The 19,253-nt window shown below is 40.7% G+C and overlaps 2 protein-coding genes across 8 annotated transcripts in view; one reads left to right on the top strand and one right to left on the bottom strand.

Annotated features, from left to right (window-relative positions):
- Window positions 1–11,044, top strand: part of dnai1 (dynein axonemal intermediate chain 1) — a 21,029-nt gene extending 9,985 nt beyond the window's left edge. For 2 of the 4 annotated variants that reach the window (XM_087136545.1, XM_087136544.1), the window contains 14 exons: window positions 283–353; window positions 540–668; window positions 1,387–1,488; window positions 3,163–3,331; window positions 3,840–4,001; window positions 4,478–4,725; window positions 5,130–5,219; window positions 5,333–5,420; window positions 6,025–6,253; window positions 6,972–7,074; window positions 7,376–7,509; window positions 7,948–7,999; window positions 8,789–8,830; window positions 9,964–11,044. In XM_087136545.1, coding sequence (XP_086992671.1) covers window positions 283–353; window positions 540–668; window positions 1,387–1,488; window positions 3,163–3,331; window positions 3,840–4,001; window positions 4,478–4,725; window positions 5,130–5,219; window positions 5,333–5,420; window positions 6,025–6,253; window positions 6,972–7,074; window positions 7,376–7,509; window positions 7,948–7,999; window positions 8,789–8,830; window positions 9,964–10,065 — 1,721 coding nt within the window. In that variant the 3' untranslated portion in view covers window positions 10,066–11,044. The remainder of the gene's footprint in view (window positions 1–282; window positions 354–539; window positions 669–1,386; window positions 1,489–3,162; window positions 3,332–3,839; window positions 4,002–4,477; window positions 4,726–5,129; window positions 5,220–5,332; window positions 5,421–6,024; window positions 6,254–6,971; window positions 7,075–7,375; window positions 7,510–7,947; window positions 8,000–8,788; window positions 8,831–9,963) is intronic. The other 2 variants (XM_022239078.2, XM_022239060.2) reach the window with 1 other exon arrangement.
- Window positions 10,828–19,253, bottom strand: LOC110981484 (uncharacterized). 4 transcript variants are annotated; one of them, XM_022239097.2, is made up of 2 exons: window positions 19,109–19,253; window positions 10,828–13,157 (listed from the first exon to the last, which is right to left on the bottom strand). In XM_022239097.2, exon 2 carries the CDS (start codon window positions 13,042–13,044, stop codon window positions 11,776–11,778), a length of 1,269 nt encoding a protein of 422 aa, XP_022094789.1. In that variant the 5' UTR covers window positions 13,045–13,157; window positions 19,109–19,253; the 3' UTR covers window positions 10,828–11,775. The 4 variants fall into 4 exon arrangements, with proteins under 4 accessions (XP_022094789.1, XP_022094782.1, XP_022094798.1 ...); XM_022239090.2 differs by lacking the exon at window positions 19,109–19,253 and adding an exon at window positions 15,918–16,059; XM_022239106.2 differs by lacking the exon at window positions 19,109–19,253 and adding an exon at window positions 15,936–16,055.

The raw sequence follows: 19,253 nt of genomic DNA, 5'->3' as shown, positions 1-19,253 counted from the left end.
GTATATTACTGTTAGATTTCTATTTTTTCATCCAATTTTACTTCTAGTTACTGTGTCAGTGAAGAACACAGAACAGGCATAAATCCAACTGTAGAGGACTGGAACATTCAGAAGCACATCCAATTGAACAAACCCTCTCTCTCCATTTTCATTGTTTTTGGGGTGGCTTTTTGGGGTGGGTGTTTGTTCAGTTTTATTACAGTTACGCAAACCAGATACCAAAGTCTGGTAATGTCATGCATGTGATATTAAAGGCGCATTTCTTGGTTTCATTTGATGCAGCTGTTAGTGACCAGGCCATTAGTGAGGCTGGGGAGGAAAAGAAGGACGAAGAAGGCGAGGAGAAAGCAGAGGTAAGGCACCGTGGGATGAGCAGCTGGTGGTACCAGGCATTTACTTCCCGTACTTCAATTATTAAGTTAACAAAGAAAAAACTACAGGAATGTCAACAACCTCTTTTACTCCCCCTACCACAATAAAGGTTACACCAATGCACACACACTCATTTCAAAGTTTACGGCTTTTCCAATTTCTTGCAGGGGGATGAAGGCGCTGAGAAAAGGGATGAGGAGAGCACCCCAGCCCCTCCCAAGGGATCGGACAAGAAGTTGACCAACCAGTTCAACTTCAGCGAGAGGGCTTCTCAGACTTACAACAATCCATACAGAGTGAGTTGCTCACTTAATCACCGATGTTCCTGTGTGTATTACCGTTGGCTGACAGGGATTAACCCTCCTATGCAACAATACATTCTTGACACAGTTGTCATATCAGTCAAAATCAGTCAAATTTCCCATATGTGTCTGTCTACTGGGGCAAATCAAGTGGAAGGAATTTTTGACGGTTACAGCGGGAGGGTTATTAGTTGCTGTGCACTGCAATAATTAGTGAGCAATCCAGTGCATCGTACTGGCCTTTGCCATTTAGAACATTTTTGAGAACAGAAATTACATAGAGCTTATCATAAATATGTTAATTATATATAACGGGTTTGCCCCTATATGTTGCTTTCTCTCAACTCTTTGTCCATCTACCAATGATAGGCTTTTCACTTCTGTTCACATGTACTAAATGAGTCGTCCTTCATGCTTTCGTGTGTGTTAACAGTAGTAAGGGTCAAGCAGTGGTAAGTGGACAGTAGTGCAACTACAGGAGGACACAGGTGCACTCCAGGGGAAGTCTGTGCCGTGCTGTGACCCCCTTCCATTTGAATTTGAATGCACACAACCAAATGTGCAAGCCACAGTTAATTTACTTTCAGTACCCCCTTTCAAAAATGGGTACACCCCCGAGTGTCTCTCAGTTAGTCCCCCCTAGTTACGCAACTGAGTGGAAATATGCTTACATTTATTGATGTATCTACTGTTTTTATCTTTGACATCTCAGGAGCGAGCCACCCAGACTGAGCCACCACCCAGAGCCAGTTTCTCTGCCACTGGCAACCAGTGGGAGATCTATGACGCTTACAAGGAGGATCAAGAAAAACAGGTGTGCTCATGTTACAAGTCCTATTCAGTTAAAATAGTATTATCTTACGAAGTTGCAATCATTAAAACCTTTAATGTTAAAGATGTCATTAACATTAATTTAAATGCTATTGCATTTGTCCATTTTGTGAGAGTTTTCTTTTCCACACCTTCCTCACTCAAGAAAATTTGTATTCTTGCATACTATTCATTTGACAAATCAAAATTATAAATCACTCAAAAAAGTCCATAACCATGCTGTGTCATAGTGATTGTAATAAGGAAATAAAGATTATTAAATCATAACCACTATCAAAACTGCTCAGTTTCTGTAACCTTAACACACCTCTTACTGGTTCTTAATCCTGGTTGGCTGAAACGTGGTCATGTGTGGTGTACGTATATAAAATTTGCATTGACATGAGCTAAAGCATGTCAAGACATCGTGCATATATAATTGCTGAAGTATATTATAATTTGGACTGAAATGTATTATAGAAGCACACAAGAACTTGACTAATTTGGTCACATGCACATTGGACCAGAAGAGAGTCCTATTTCCCTTGGCCTTTAGCCCTAGGAAAGATGACCCTCTTCTGGTCACTCACAGTCCCTTAAGGGGGTATAGATTTGCTCCAGTGACAATATTCCACATATGTGTATCAAAGAATCAGTTTTTATCCTTCAACCCAGCACCTTTTTTTTTACTACCTGCACATACTTTTGTAATAATCTAAACCATGACGTATATATATTGCCATCCTTTTTTTTATTTGGTCCCTTGCGTCTTCTGCATCTGCTTGCCTCTCATCACAAACCATGGCTGAACCATGGCTCTTCAACGTTGGCATCGGGCTGTGCTTGATTTTTTGGATTGCACCGGGAATGTGTAGGCCGAGGTTGGAATGATATGACGAATGAATTCCTTTTGTTCAGTTTGCTGTGATTGCTTTGCTTTATGCTTTTTAGATTAGTTGCAGTTCTTGAAGTTCAAAAGCTTTGAACAACATATCTAGAACCTTTTTTACTCAAGTTTTTGCTTCCATTTGTTGTCAGTGCTTTGCTCTCTTTTCAATATTTTCTTTCTTTTTTTTCTCTGTGTTGCTGACAAGATTTCATCTTTTTGAAATCAACTGTGCCATCATAAAATGAAAATGGTTTAATTAGAGCTTAATGAGTCATATCAAACTCATGCTGTTACATGTACGTGTGAGTCTGTACTTAAAGTGAATGCATCTTTTTACATTTTTTCTGCAAAGCAAGCTGTTTGATTAACCCTAACCCTCCTCAATCCTTCACCTGTTGATGGACTGAGTAGTGTTAGGGTTAAAGTTTCACTCTAATCTCCTTTGTGCCAACTTTAGTGTTTTAAAAATACTTTTGTAATTGATTTGCAAACTTCACAAATTGGGTTTGTTTCAAAAGCAAGCTTTACATTGCTTGTTTGCATGTGCAGTGTTTTTATTTGCCCGTAGAAATTCCAAGTAACAGATGATATGGGGGAGTGAATGATTGAGTGTATCCATTTGCAGGTGGTTTCCATAAAGTGTGTCATTGCACCCAGACTTCTCACCATGGTTCAAGTTATCTCTATCCAACTGCATCAGCTCACCCAATCATTTGCCTTCACTCGCGCATATCCTCTGTGAGTCTCAACACCTTGTTAATTTGTTTGTAAACACTGGATTTCTTTTAGGAGAAAGCCAAGGAAAAGAAGCAAACCTTAAGCAAGAAGGAGGAGGGTACCGTCAAGAAGAAGCTGACTGCCATGGAGACGCAGACGGACGACATCTCCCGCATCAGCCATGCCGCTAAGATTGTTGAACGCATGGTCAACCAGAACACCTTTGATGACGTCTCCCAGGGTCAGCTTGTATTCTCATTTCCTTCTACTCGCACATTTCGTACCAGAATCTATGGATTGAATGCTAAAATGTATTAATTTACACAATAGTTTACCATAAAAACCCACTAAGAACATACCTAGGCATTGACCAGTCGAAGCCTCAAGCCTAATTTGCCACATATTATAACCAAGATACACAGCTTTTCCTGTGAAAAAATCAGTTTCAATAGTACACTTTCAAATCTTGCATACTTTCCTGTTGAGTAAATACCGGCACTTTGTGAGATATCTTAGCCTTTTAGGGGGTGCTATAATGCAAGTGCTTAACACTTAGTGATACTTATTAGGCAATCATCTTCTTGGATAAGCTGGTATCTTACTTTTCAACTCCCCACATGGGGCATTACGTATCAGAAGATGCTGTACAAAGTCTTGCATAGCATCGAATCACCAGATTTGTTTGTCTGACTTTTTAATTTATAATTGTGTACTGACAGCTTATAACTGTTCAATTCACCTGTCTTTAGACTTCAAGTACTGGGAGGATGTCTCGGATGAGTACCGTGATTCAGAAGGTACCTTGCTGCCGCTGTGGAAGTTTGGCTATGATAAAGCCAAGAGACTGGCCATCACGTCATTGTGCTGGAACCCCAAATACAGGGATCTGTTTGTGGTCACCCATGGTTCCTGTAAGTACATTAGTTGCATTCTTAAATTTCATTTCAGTTTTTATTAAAGGTTTTATTAAACTGATGATGGGGCCAACGTCAGTGTGGGTGCGTTAATCTGTGAGATACATTACAGAACTTGAATTGCAGAAAGTATTGTTCAAAGGCGCATTAAACTTCTGAGTGTGTAACCCTCTAAACTCATCAAGTTTCACGTCCCACTTACGCCCACATTTGCAGTGTACTCTGGTATGTTTATCAGAACCCTTCTCAGTCTTAAGTATGGTAAACTCAAGGCAAGCAGTGAGATCCACTGCACTCCATGTGTGCTTCATCTATCTTTTCAAAACCCATTGCAAACGTCTTTATAAAAAAAGGATGGCCTCACACCACCTTTGACTCGCAGGGTTTATACCTGTAGGTGAGATTGGTGCTGTTTGAATTCAACAATAAACAAGATAAACATGCACTCGTATAGCTCTCGTGTGAAAATGCAGATGATTTCATGAAGCAGTCCCGAGGCATGCTCCTGTGCTACACCCTCAAGAACCCCTCCTACCCAGAGCACATCTACCCTACCACCAGTGGCGTCATGTGCGTGGATGTCCACCCAGAGCATCCTTACCTTGTGGCTGTGGGGTTCTACGATGGCTCGGTTGCTGTGTACAACGTGACGGACAAGGAGAACAAACCCATATACCAGAGCACCGCGAAGACAGGCAAGCACACAGATCCAGTATGGCAGGTGAGTCTGCTTAGTAGGTATTGAAAAGTATCTAAACATCATGAAACTTTGTTGTCCTAATTTTATTGATAATACTACAAGTGTTTACATTGTACATTTTCAAATATCTGATCATTGCACTTTACTACAAAAAATACACTGTGCACACAAAATTTACAAAGAACACTAAAGGGAAACTTTAAGAAGATATCAACCGAACAGGCATGTTTCGAGGAGGAGCAAATGTTATGGTTGAGAGGCTAGTCCACAGTCTGGGGGCCAAGAACGAGAATGACCTCACAGCGTCTGTGGCTGAACGTAGACCCTGTCTAGATGATTTGCAAAGTGACATGCTGTCTGAGGTGACAGAGGACAATCTAATCAGAACAGTGCTTACGTTCTTCTGTCCTCTGTGTGGCTTGTAGGTGGCTTGGCAGAAGGATGACCTAGACAACAACCTCAACTTCTTCTCTGTATCATCCGATGGCCGGGTGGTGGCTTGGACTCTAGTCAAGGTTAGTTGATAAACTCCAGAATTACCTTACAATTTGCGTTTGAGATTGATTTTCTTTTCATGTTGATTTTTGCCTTTTCAATCATTTGACAGTTTCCTACTTTTTTTTGTCAGAATGAATTAACATACACAGATGTGATCCAACTGAAACTAGATGAAGCACCCCAAGAAGGACCAGAAGGAACACAGCTGACACCGTTGGGTAAGTTGATCATTAAGAATCTCTAGCAAGTCACAGATATACCAGGAAACCAACTGTGAATTGTCGTTATTTTTAATCTTTTTTTTTTCAGTATGACTTACATACATAGTCCAGTTGAAGTTCCATAATTACAGGTCAAGCTTATAAAATTCTGCTAGTCCTTCGTTGTTTAGCATTTCTGACTTGTTTTTTGATGATAAACAAAAATGCTAATAAAAGACTAGCATTGTGCCAAATCCATCACAAACACAAGTACAAGATACTTCCTAGAGATAAAAGATATCAAGGCATTAATGGAAAATAGGTTTTACTGTCTTTTGGCCAGAATGTGCACTGCCATCATTACTTTCAAGTTTTGTTAGCTCCCATGAGATTGATACAGTTTGCAAGAGTGCCAACATTTGTCACAATGAAAACCTACATTCAGATAAAAATCAATCCCAACGCCAAGCTTCAGGTGGTCTTGTAGTCATACTGTTTTATGAATACAAGTACTGGGAGTTTACAAGTGAGTTGAAGTGCCTAGGGGGCCATTGGAAGAGTGTAGCCACAAGTAGATTGACCAGCTTTACCCTCTCCCACTCCCTCCTGGCTCCCTCTTCAGGCTGTGGTACCTGCTTTGACTTCCACAAGCAGACCGACTACCTGTTCCTGGTGGGCACCGAGGAGGGCAAGATCCACAAGTGCTCCAAGGCCTACTCCAGCCAGTTCCTGGACACCTTTGACGCCCACCACATGGCCGTCTACAAGGTCCACTGGAACTACTACCACCCAAAGATCTTCATCTCCTGCAGCGCGGACTGGACCGTCAAGATCTGGGACCACTCCTACAGGTCAGTGCTACTGTCCCTGATTTCTTTGGGATGTTATACCCCTAGGGTGTATGTCAAATCATATTGGAATCTAAGGGGTGAGGACTGTTAGGGTTAATAATGGTTTCTTTCGAAGTGCTGTCCAAAGAAATTTATCTCAGGGTTCTGTACAATCCACTAAAACAGTAAATACTACTGAACGAACGATTGTAGGGTATTTCAGCTACATGCAATCACTAAAAAAAAAATACATCTAAAAGCATTTGCAAGTGATTGAAAATATTGCAATAATTTGACAAAATCAAGTTTACAAGATATTTCATCTGTTTTGTTCTCTTTCCTCCGAGAAATTTTCATGAGTTTGAGATATACAAAGTGAAGAGGGTGTCTCACAGTACATTTCTGTTCAGAGTTGGATAGTTAATACAGTCCCCTTCAGTAAGATGACTAATGGGTTTTTCAGAACCAAGTAAATTTCCCATACTCTAGGTAATTAGGCATTGTCTTATGTCTGTTATCAAATTTGGCTTATTTCTAGTTGTAAACCCTGCAATAATTTGTTTCACCGTACTTCATGCATTTCAATTTCTCACAAGATTGCAGTTAATTACTAGTCATTGCAGCCGATCCGGCACAGACAACATCATTTTGATTTTGTTGCTGTTTCAACTCACCAGTGTTATTGTTTGATCCCAGAGACTTTGATGACTTTCACTTTCAACTTCATTTTTTCCCCCAGGAATGGAGCCATGTTCACCTTTGACCTGGGTAGCTCTGTAGGTGACGTAGCCTGGGCCCCTTACTCCTCCACTGTCTTTGCAGCAGTCACAGCTGATGGAAAGGTACGTATCATGAAAAACAGATCCCTGTCAATACAACAGGACATTACACACACTTGGCGCAGAGCACCATGCACGCAACCAACAACTGATAGTAAAGTTTGACCTCATCTGTGACTTGGTTTGATCATTACATAAATTCAGTCACCATGCCGAGCTGCAAAGGTTTTAAAAAGGTCATTTTGATAAATCCATAATGTGTTTCAGTGCTTTTGTTTACTTTGCAAATGTCTTCTCACTTCAGTTCTCGGAATTTCAAAATGAGTCACCTTGTTTGTGTGATATTTTTTTTTTTTTGTCAAAGGTGCACGTGTTTGACCTGAACATCAACAAGTACGAGCCAATCTGTGAACAGGCTGTCGTGCAGAAGAAAAAGACCAAGCTTACCCACATAACCTTCAACCCCAACCATCCCATCATCCTGGTCGGTGATGACAGGTACAAGCTTAATCTCCTGGAGTGATAGTTTATGTTTTGGACAAGGCACACACGTACCTCACTGTGGTGGGAGAGGGATCTAGAGGCTGAAAAGCCAGCTGGCACATCAGTGCCATTACCTGGAGCACCTGGGTGGGTGTTGGGCGCAGAGCACACACAGGCTTCTGGGTTCAAGGCACACACAGACCTAATTGACTAGTGCATTATAGACAAACATTACCCCTGTGCACAAGGTGCATCAATCCCATGGAATGCAACAGAGTACTCTCTCTAGTTCACGTGAATGGACCTGCATATCTTGGAATTTTGTATCTAGGTCCCACTTCTATTTTCTTTAAACGTATTGATTTCATGGGTCAAGACAACCAACCTGATAGCTTTTTCTCTACCTTTTGTGGCTTTGAATTATTTACCATTAACATTTTATATTAATTTCAGGGGCTACGTGACTAGCCTGAAGCTGTCGCCAAACCTGAGGAAAGTTCCAAAGGTAGGGTCATTATTCTAATAAATTGAAAAATTTCCCTCCAGACGTTCTACGGTCAAATAATAGTGTCAATATTCCTGTAATGTTTACAATCAAACTTGTAACATTTCTTGTAATTGTGGTGATAAATCTTGTCTTTCCAAAGAAAAAGCAGGGGCTTAACTAGGTGGGGGCATGCGCTTTGCCCCCCCCCAGCAGATGCCTCTGGCCCCCCGGGTAACCCCTGCTTTAAATCTTTGAATAATGTCCGTTGTAATGCAGCTGCAGCTTATTTTCTTGTGGTGTTCCCTTGAAAAAATGTGTGTACCCCCAGATGCCCTTCTAGAAATTTAGCCCCGATTATGCCACTCAGAAATAGCCTCGAAAAGTCTAGAAAATTTGGCAAATGAAATTGTCATCAAATTGTTTTGAAAAATGTTGGCTTTTTGTCAGATTACAAATGTCAGCTGTACTGCATGTCCGACATGTTGGTACACTGGCTAATTTGCAAACCAGACTGTCCTCCGTCTTCAATCCTCGAGTCTCACAAACTGATATTTATTCTTGTGTTAATTTTCAAGTATCAAAAGACATTGTCAAAGGATGTTTTTCTGTCAAGCATTACTGCTTTCCGAAAAGATCCATGCTAAAATGGCAAGAAAGTCATGATTTGTTACTCAAACAATCAGGCTTCACTACATTCAAGTGTACATGTGGCGTTCCCATCGTAGTCAACAAATAAAACATGTGGCCTTAATTTTAACGTTACATTGCTTTCCTCCAAATCTGTGGACTTCTGTCAATGGACAATAGGTCATGAAAAAGTTGGACATGCAGATGACGATGCTTCAACAGGTATTACCCACACACACACGAAACACGGTGGCACGCACATACCAGTGCACAATCATATTTGTAATGGTCCCCAGCCTAAGGAGGTTAAATTGTGTATGCACAATTTGGAATTGACGGTGTTGTCGTCACTGAGCATTTTCATCACCCTACCTGGTCCTCCACTGATATTTCAAGTTCACTCTGACAAAGTAAAAATCACTTTACATCACTTTAAAAAAATCACTAAAAATACACCTTATAAATGTTTAAGCAACACAGCTTTGGCACTTCAAAAGCCGTGTATTTTAAAATCACTCAAGTCACTTGTACGTTAAAACAAGCTGCCACAGTTTTGCCAAATTCACTACCAAGCCAATTGTCATAAAGAAATTTATGTCCACACAATCACAAGCACCCACATTTGTGTCAGTCACACACTAAAGCATGTGGTAAGAGAGAGACATGTTTCTGATGGTAAGATTGTATCAACAGTACTTGTGTCATTGAGCACTTTAATCACAGATTGCACCACCATTACACGCAGGGAATGATTTTGAGTACTGTATTCAGAATTCAGTATTTGTTCAGCAAAGGCTTTGTGACACCACAAGAAATTATCTTACCTCATTTTAAAGTGAAAAATCAAACATAAAGTGCTTTATATTCCAAGGATGTACTAAAGGCCACTTTAAAGTCAAGAAACTTCAAAACATGTAGGGAAAATGTAAACATGAGAACATTTAGGTGAAATAAAATTTTATTTTTTTAATCGGGCTTGCTTTTTTCCCCTTGGATAAGCCAATTTCTTATATTATTTTTTGCTTCTCATCTATACTGATATTAACTTTGAAAAAAAATCCTGATTCCTAGTTTCATTCAAACTAAAAAATCCATGGGCTACAGAGAATGCATACAGAAGGTGCATCATGGTCCACTGTGTTCATGAAGATGTTCAGAATGTACGTACGTGTACTTGGTGCGGTGCTCTGGCTTCTGTATGTAGGACTGTTCATTTTCCACAACAGTGATAGGGTCAGTTTCAGCTACATATACTTGCAAATCAGGATTGTAAGGAAGGAGTACATGTATGTTCATTAGGGGTCATGAGAAAACAGTTGTTCTCATACAGAGTATTAATGTGAACCCCCCCACAGGACAAGAAAGGGGTGGAGCTACAACGAGGCCCAGAGCAGGAGATCGCCAAAATGGACAAACTGCTGGCACTGGTGCGTGAACCCTCCAACAAGGACAACTGAGAAAAGAGCTTATGATCGCCTAGCAGCAGGCTAACTAACAAAAATGCCATGCTTGGCATGTCAAGCAGATACTTGACACACTGTCTTGCTGTACTTCTGATACTCCAGTGACTAAATGTACAATTTTAGATTATTGAACTAATGTGAGAGCACACTCATTCATTACAAATTTTGTGGATGCCAGGTAAGCATTCCTAGAACATGAAAAAATTTGTTTATCCAGTAATAAAAAGAACTTTGACGAGGCCTCCATGCTTTTGCACATATGTGAAATGACATTATTTCAAACATGAAGCTTTTCCAAATGGGACAAAGTAAGATTTCCATGGATTTTTTTTCCCATGGGTGCATTTATGTGGTTGTATTTATATTTATAGCAATGGCTATGTAAATGTGCTTACCCGAGGGTGTATGTAAAATCGTATTGAAATTGGAGGATTTGGGACTGTTAGGGTTATTGAACGAAACTTTGCTATTAATTCAATTCAATTCTGTTGCTTTCAAGATAAATATGTACGTGTAAATCTTTGTACATGTACACTGTACATTCATTTATCACCCATGTTGCATATTTAAACATATACCTGTATGTACACTATTAAGTTCCCTGTTCATGTACTTTTATAATGGCTGTAAAACTGAGCAGTTGTCTGTCTCTATGACAAGAACTATTTTGGCAAGCAGTAATTCATCCGTCCACAAAATGTACATAATTATACATGTATATATTACAAAGAAACTTCAGCAGGGAAAAAACACAAGTTTCCAAGTTCATTGCGGTTTATTTCCACTTTTGACTGTTGCAAGACCAAATGTTTTAAACATTGGCTTTTTTTGTATTACCACGAATCTCTTGGTTACCTTTATCATTAATTGCATAACAGTTTGTTTTAATGATGGAAATATAGACGTGATATTTACAGAAAACATCCAGTTGCAAATTCATGAAAGCCAATAAAAAGTTTGTGAGTGGAACTGACGAACTGGTGTGTGACTTGCCTTTTTTTTGGCCTTTATAAATATTTGGGACTCTGCAGGAAAGAACCCAGCTAACTTTTCCAAAATATTACTCGAGGAACACAATGATAAAATTAGGACATGATTGTTTCTTGGAGTGATTTTTGTTAGGAATCATTTGATCATGATAGGATGGCCCCATGTGAAATCCCCATAGGCAGGCCACGCAAGGGTTCCTGCAATATGCTTGCTGTGTGATTTTTTAATTTTAAGCTATTTCTCCCATGATTTCTGCAACCAAAATATCAGAAAAATGTGCAAAACTGTATTTCAAACAAAACTGAAACAATGTTCATCAGATGTACCAAGCAGCGGAGGCTCCTTTGGAAGTAATTGCGTATCACTGAACTCATGAAGGACTACAAAATGCAAGCAATGCAGTCGCATCACTACCAATAAAATGAGCCCTCCCGACCAATATGGCTCTTTTCAACTGATGAGGGGGTGCGCTTCTGCTCGGGGTGAATAATCAGGAGTTACACAAGTGCACTTATACACTTGAGTGTAAATGAATTTTTATCCCAGTGAATAGTGAGCACTGGGCAGTATAGTGTAGTATGAGTTTCAGATTACACTTGACATGCATACAAGATACATGTATCAAACTGGTCCAATGCACAATTGCATTTTTAGCCAGCAATGTTTATAGACAAGTGAAAATACTCCACCGTACTGGCAACATTTGTTTTTCTTTCATTTCTCACTGGTCTGCTCTGTTTTATGATCCATTTTCTTTCTCTGCTTTATCTCCTCAAGAAAATTCTCAAACCAATCGTCCGTTTGCAGAATGAAACTCAGACTTTTGGGACGAAAGTTGCATTCTTCCAACTTATCAAGCCGACTCTCAATCCGTTGTAGACTGGCATTCAGAACCCTCGGATTGCGATAAATGTCAGCGGCCACGAAACCTCTCTTGAAGAGGTAGTCACATTTGGTCTCTATGGTGTGGTCTGAGGCATTCAGGATCTTAGGCAGGCGCATCACCATGTCTAGTGACTCTTCAGAGCTGAGCGACAGACACCTCTGCATCAGCAGGAGCCGCTCGGTGATGAACCCTGTGCCAATTCTCAGGACGCTCGGGCAGAAGCGGATGATCTTGGCCAAGGAGACACCAGTGAAGCCGAGACTGATGAGGTGCTGGACGTGGTGCTCGATCTCCCCAACAGTGCGGCCAAACAGGAGGGGGTCACTCCGGATCATGTACCTTAGCGCCGTCTCCGCGTTGCAGCTGGGGTCATGCTCCAACACCACGCGCCGCAGGCACTCTCCGATGTAACGCACACCATTCTTTCGCCGGTAGAACAGGCTCGGGAAGTACTTCAGAAGGATGCGCAAGTTCTTGTTGGTTAGGTTCAAGCTCTGGATGTACTCCATGTTGGACCTGATCCGCGACAGCGGAGTGGCGAAAAATCGCGGCACTCGCTGGAAGATGTTCAAGATGAGGAGACCCTCCAGCCCCAAATCTTGCAGGAACTGTATGTGCTCCTGGATGTTGGTGGCATCCACTTTCAAAAGCTCTGGTGACTTCCTCAGAATGGCGACAACTTCAGCCTCACTCAAATCCAGATTCTGCAGGAAGTTGACACGGTTTTGGACATTGGAAACATCTTCCACGAGCACCATGGGTTGGTTCTGCTGGATGAGATCACAGTCCAGTCCTAAGAAAGTCAAGTACCGCTTGGTCTCTTCATTCGGCACTGTTACCTTCCTCCCCCTCTTGGCTTTCACCGGCAGGTCTGTGTCACTACACAACAGCCTTATAAACACCCCAGAGCTGTTCAGGCTCAAACTCAGAGGCTTCGCGACAGAACTTGATGTGCGCCAGCAAACAGTTCTGTGTCTCCCGCAGGGGCCATGAGTACCCTTCAACACAAAATTGCACCTGAAAAGACATCGTACCACATTTTTCACATGGACCTGAAACATGGTACCATGTAGATGTGCTGCCATCATGTTGGCCATGGAGGGATGGTAGAAAAGTATGTGAATGCTTTCAATATGCAATCAGAAAATGTGCAGCAGGCTGAATGCTATTCATAATGGAAATTTCCACTCCAGCTGACAGTGGCTAGAACCTGTCACAAAAGACAAGAAAAATATTCACCGAAAGTCTTGTAATGATAAAGCTCTTTGGTTATCGCATTTTGAAAATGTTACAATTGATATTCATTTTATTCATATCCCCTCTACATATTCATATTCAATATTCATTTTATTCATATCCCCTTTATCAGTGCTCACAAACAGAAAGCCCAAGAAATTGATCAATCCTCACTGACTGCAAAACAGATGGCATAGTATTATTTACTGCAACATTGGCAAGCACGTTGGTTCTCTATGTACATGAACTTGTATGACTGTACACTAAACTCATCCAAGATTGGCTCAATGCTTGCCAGGCCTGGCTTTTTAAACAAAAGCAGCTGCATAATCTCACTAAATACGAATGATGGGCATGATCAGTTGATCTGCAAGACTGATCTAGAAAGGGGGTTGGGAGGGTTACAACCCCCGTTAGCCATGGCACTACCACTGAAATGATGGAAAATGAGTAGGCCTATCCAAAAAAATTAATTAATCCTAGACGAGGATTGCGCCATCCATCTGTCCATCTATAGTTGAACAATTACATTGATTTCAGGTGGATCCCCTTAGCAGGACATCCCTTAAAGACCAACTCCAACAGTTTGAAAAGTTTGGAAAATAAACTATTACAATGTATTGTATTAAGTGTGTAATAAATTTACCAAATCATGTCTGCATCTGTATTTTTTGTGATTTTGCCAAAGCTTTTGACTGGTGTCTTTGGAGTTTGTGAAAACTTTCCACGATGTGACTGCTGGCAGTGCAGTTGAGAAACGAAATTTATATGATGTAATACCAGAGAAAACATTGCAACTGGTATTCGTGGCATGACCTACAAACGTATGTGTACATGAACATGGAGCTATATGTGTGAGCACTGCATACCGAGGATCCATCTCTGTGCCGGGTCTACTGTGCCACATTATCTCTTTTCCGAAACCATGCATCATTGGTGGATGTACTAGAAATACTGCAAAAGAACCAGGATTGAAATTCTTTGAGTTTCTGAAAAATGAGAGCATTCTTCAAGTTTTTGCAGTTGTCCGGGGCTAAGTATGCCTATAGCGCACATACACTGTGGTATTTCCTCTCCATGGAAATACATCATAGAAATCGATATTCATTAGATGCTAATGAGTCGTGATGACATGTTAATTTTTACAACACTGGACTGGACTCCCAGGAAAAGTGGGTACAAAAACTCTGCTTTATTAACACAGAATCGTGTACATGTATTGCAAGGGACATATTGATATGTGCCACTTTTATTAGACTTGGCCCTTCTGACTAGGATGCAATATGAGAAAAATTAGCATTACTGGAGTTGGTCTTTCAGTATGTCCATCACCCCCCTCCCCCATTTCCTGAAAGCTAGATCTGTCCCTGTTATTGTAGGATTTTCTGACAATAATTCTACCAATCTCTTCTTATTAGAAGTTGTGGAAGATTGTTTTGTGAAAAAGGAAATGAAGTCAGAGATTTTATACACAATAGACTGAGAGCGCAATGCAATTGTGCGATTGTGCTGATCACACCAAACCCCAAAATGCCAACAGCCATGGAAGCCATGAAAGCCAAGGCCTAACATTTGTTTTCTATGCTCAATACTCTGGGAGAAATCACTCAACAGAGTCTAATGCCAATATGGGTCTCACTAATTACCGTGACACACCGTCAACACACGACAGTAACGTCAACACAGCGTCAACTTCCCGAAAATACAAGTTCAATCTACAAAAGGGGCGTAGAAGTGTAATACTTGGGTTGAAAGAGAATTTCCGGTAGTTGGAGGTCACAAATCAATTTTCAAAATGGAGTTTTTTTCACACACAAAAAAATGATCTCTAGCAGCGTAGCTAATCACTGCCATCTTGCTTCCTCATGCAGCATGGACTGTACCATTTGGTGTGGATATGCTGTAAATTAAAATACTTTTTAAGAGAGAAAAAATCAATGTAGCAGAAACAACATCATAGATTTTATTTAACACAGTTTTTGTCAAAATATGAAAAGGGACAATTTCTCAATCTTAAGAAAATAAAAATATAGTAACTTAAAGGAAAATGCATCGTTTCTTTAAATATAATATCACCACCCCTCTAGCATCATTATATGGTCCCAGTTGCCCCAGAGGCAACATGACTGCTGATTTCTGAGCTGGTTCGACCAAATTAAAATGGCAAGTTTCCTGAGTCTAACCTATTGAGGTTTAGCCAAAATATCTTTTTGGCTGACACTTTACAGTTGAGTACTGCTTCTTTTGATTTCTAACATGTTTTAAAGGTTTGGACGCTTTGTTGATGGTGTGTTGACAGTCCGCTGCGTGTTGACGGTGTGTTGACGGTAATTAGTATGACCAGCTAATAGTCGTGGGTGGTTTTGCACAATGCCTTTCTACCATTGTGCAAAATCACTCATGCGGCAGGCTATTCAAATATTGACCCATCTGCATGAGCCATGTGACTTGGTCAAAACTAGATTATTAGATTCAACACTTTGTCAGAACTCTGTCGATAAGGTTTAACGTAAGGGTATTTCTGATATGTTCATATAAGCACGGAGGAATAAAACACATTAGTCAGCATGTTGAGTGCCAAACGTCTAGGCTTATGCAAACGCATGTCCCATTATAGGCATGCGTCGGTTAACGGTTTCCGGTTGGTCAGGAAACTGGGCATGCGACACTTAATAATTTGAGGCTTAGGCCTAGGTATTTTTGAAGATGTAATTTGTTTTCGGACACTGCTCACATGAACATGTACTCCTACTTCACAGACAGGCGTCTTGGACTGATGGCAAAATTCTGGAAACTGAAGGTGTTGGACTGTGGATGAGGCCAACCTACCCAGACACGCCAGACTCCTAAACAAGCCTACATGTATTTTTGCGCCTGTAGAGGGCGTTCGTGCATTATACGCGCACGTGGGAATTTTTTTGGGGGGGGAATACGAAACGGGTGGGTACGGTTAAAAAAAAAAACGGCGTCCGAATTCGCGACTAGTACTTGCGCGTCGAAGTAACTTCAGGGTCCAGACCAGTAAATAAGTTGCCATAGACAACAGGGAAAAATATCCCCACTTCAAAAATCACGAAAAATACAAGTTTCACAGGTGTTTAAGACACATATCAAATTAAAGCTCGCTTCCTCGTCGTTCATTTTCCTTTCAATTTTCAGTTAACCGATGACTTTGAAGATATTTCTCTCCAGAGAAAATCACCCGTCAAAACAGTCAGGAGGACCATCGTCATTTTGGAAATTGATGCCTACACTCCATGGCAAAATAGAGCAATTTGGAGGGCCCCGTTCGGTCCGATACTTTCAGAAATACAAGCTGACAGTCCCGCCCCTGCATTTTCATCCACTTTTTTAACAAACCACCCCGCAGTCCACGTGCCACGAAAGGCTCTAATCAGTAGCAGAGAATTCAAATCGTGATTTGGTTTGCGCAGGCAATTTTGGGCCTATTTACTGGCTTCCAACCTTCGAAACTTCGGCCTATGACGCTAGAGGCCGGGCAAGTGACACAAAAATTACTTACTAGGATCACAGGATCGAGACAGAAGAGAATTTCTGTTATTGCGAAAGAGTACTGCAGATTGCAGTGAGCGTAAGGCAAAGTTCTGAAACGTGGGGGAGGCCTGATGATATTTTCACAAACTTGATGTGATAGATTTGCATTTTGACGCATTTTAGTGGAAGCAGTTTATTATCGTAATTGCATTTACGGATGACTCCCTTGAGTCCCTGCCTTGGCTATAAATAACCGAATCCTCGTCCAGAACGATCTTCTAAATTTTGCCCCCACCCCAAAAAAGTACTCCCAAAATTTGACCCATACTTTGAATTTGAATATCCAGGGGAAAAGTCCTGGCAGCTTACTTTCTCATATAGCTGGCTTTACCATGCATGTTCACCATATTAGACCTATAATAAGTTTCATATTTTGTGCTAAGGAAATTAAATGTTCGCATAGCCTATTGGAAATCTTGACTCAAAAACTGAAGGCTGAAATGAATAGTACGAACATTAACAAAAAACGATCATTAAAAAAATAAAATGTCCAGCTCACAGCTATGGATTCTCAGAAGTTTCTTCCCTTTACACTTTTTTTCAAAGTGGCACTGAAAGATTTGAATGTTGCTGCACTATAGCTATTTAAAATTGAGGCCGGGGCATGGACACTGGTGTAGTCTACATACATGTCCTGTTTTTGCACCAGTCTGCAGTGTATGTTTGATGCTGTTTTTGTTGTGGGAGCTGCAAATGACTGTCGCGATACAAATCAGGCGGGTGTGTTTTGCCGTCATTCAGTCAAACATGCCTCGTCAAGCAGCTGACATTATTAAAGCAGTAAGATGTAATTCCCCAATAAAAGAAAATTCCCCCCCGGAACATGTGGCACAGTGGTTATCAAGTTGACCTTCAGAGCTTGATCATGACTTAATCCTTAGGGGGTCTTTGCTGGTGAATTTCATTTTTGTCCTCCCGCCCCCTGAAAAAAAAAATCCAGGTATTTTTCAAATGTTTTAATTCAATTCCACGTTAAATTGCAGGATTAATTCACTTTCTTTACGTGATCAGCGGCTCTATAGGATTTTTGGAGGGAAAAAGTCCAAAACTATCTTAGGACAAATTGTTAGTGCTGTATAAACAGTAACAATCAGTGCACATATTCAGTAGCTGCACTGCCAAAAAAGCAAAAGCATATTGGTACCCAGGTTCATTGTTAAATATCCATTTATCCAATCATCTGTAATTTTTACATATATGTTTGTAAACTGTATTCTGTAACTCGGAACGGCCAGTTCTCGTAAATTCTTTCATTATCTGAAATACCCACCTGGTTGGTGGCAATGCATTGGTTGTGCCTGTTTCTTACGTGCAGTATATTACATTATTTTTGTTTATTGGAAGACCCAGACTAAGATTTCTTGGACTTAGACCCGGACTCACACGTTCACTCGAGCCACAAGGTCTTGGACTCAGAAGTGGTAGAGCTGACTACAACATTACTATATAAACAATCACAATTACAATTTAAAGTAAAAAAAAAAGTCCTGACTTAAATATTCCATTTACAGAGGCGCCGCGAGGGGGGACCCTGAAAAGAACGGGGAAAAAAAAAAAGAAAACAGCCAAAGAAATGAAAATTTGAAATGAATTAAAACATAATTATTTGCTTAAGAAAAAAAATCGAACCTCTTCCAGCAGTTAAATGTTTTTGTTTAAACTGGACGGTTTGCCCCCAACCCACCCACCCCCCCAACAAAAAAATTCTTGTGACGCCCATGCATATTTTTAGCCAACGTGTTGCCATTTTGGACCAAACCTCGATGTTGATATCATTCTGACGTTAAATCTGCTATGATTTAGGAGATTTCAACAGGCAAAAAAAATGAAGTGAAGGTGAAAGCATCAACTAGATTGAAATCGCCAAGCTCTTTGACCTCACATCCGTGCGTTCACTTGTCAAACCACCCATACAGCGCAGAGCGCTGGGAAGGGCAAATACATAACATATTTTTGTCGAGAACTTATTGGATGGAGTCTATATTACATGTAACTTCTGAACACGGGTCGATACTTCTGGCTCGGTGTGCACGACACGTGTGCATTTATACTATATTGGGGATGTGATATTGGTCTTTAGCAACATAATCCTGGTTGCTATTTCTGACTCGGATGTGATTTTAGTGGTGTTGATGTGATTTTGGATAATCCCTACCAAAATCACATTCAGGCGAGTCGCCTTTCCATTTTTGTCAGTTTGTATAAAGAAAGCACATCCAGGCCGTTCACAGTGTTAAAACTTCTATTGCGCCCTGTCCGCCAAAACTAGACCTAGTACGCCGTGTTCCAAGAACATTTTAGCCGTTATTTGCTACAACATGAAAGTGAAATGTATATTTCTTGCTTCTACATTTAATACATCTAACTCACCTGCACCATGAACCTCCAGAAACCATGAAAACACGCCCGGTAGCACGCAGGTTGAAGACAGTTGTCCACGTGCAAGGAGCGGAATTTTAACAAACAACCTAAGGCCAGTCCACACGACCACCTGTTAGCGCGCGTAAATTCAAAT

Source organism: Acanthaster planci, linkage group LG05, assembly GCF_054643075.1.
Source record: "Acanthaster planci isolate LZ-2023a linkage group LG05, COTS_SCS, whole genome shotgun sequence".
Classification (NCBI taxonomy): domain Eukaryota; kingdom Metazoa; phylum Echinodermata; class Asteroidea; order Valvatida; family Acanthasteridae; genus Acanthaster; species Acanthaster planci.
This window is presented reverse-complemented; position numbering and strand designations above follow the sequence as displayed.

Coding starts and splice junctions, on each gene's coding strand:
- LOC110981484 (XM_022239097.2), bottom strand. CDS start 13,044: ATGGCCAACATGATGGCAGCACATCTACATGGTACCATGTTTCAGGTC.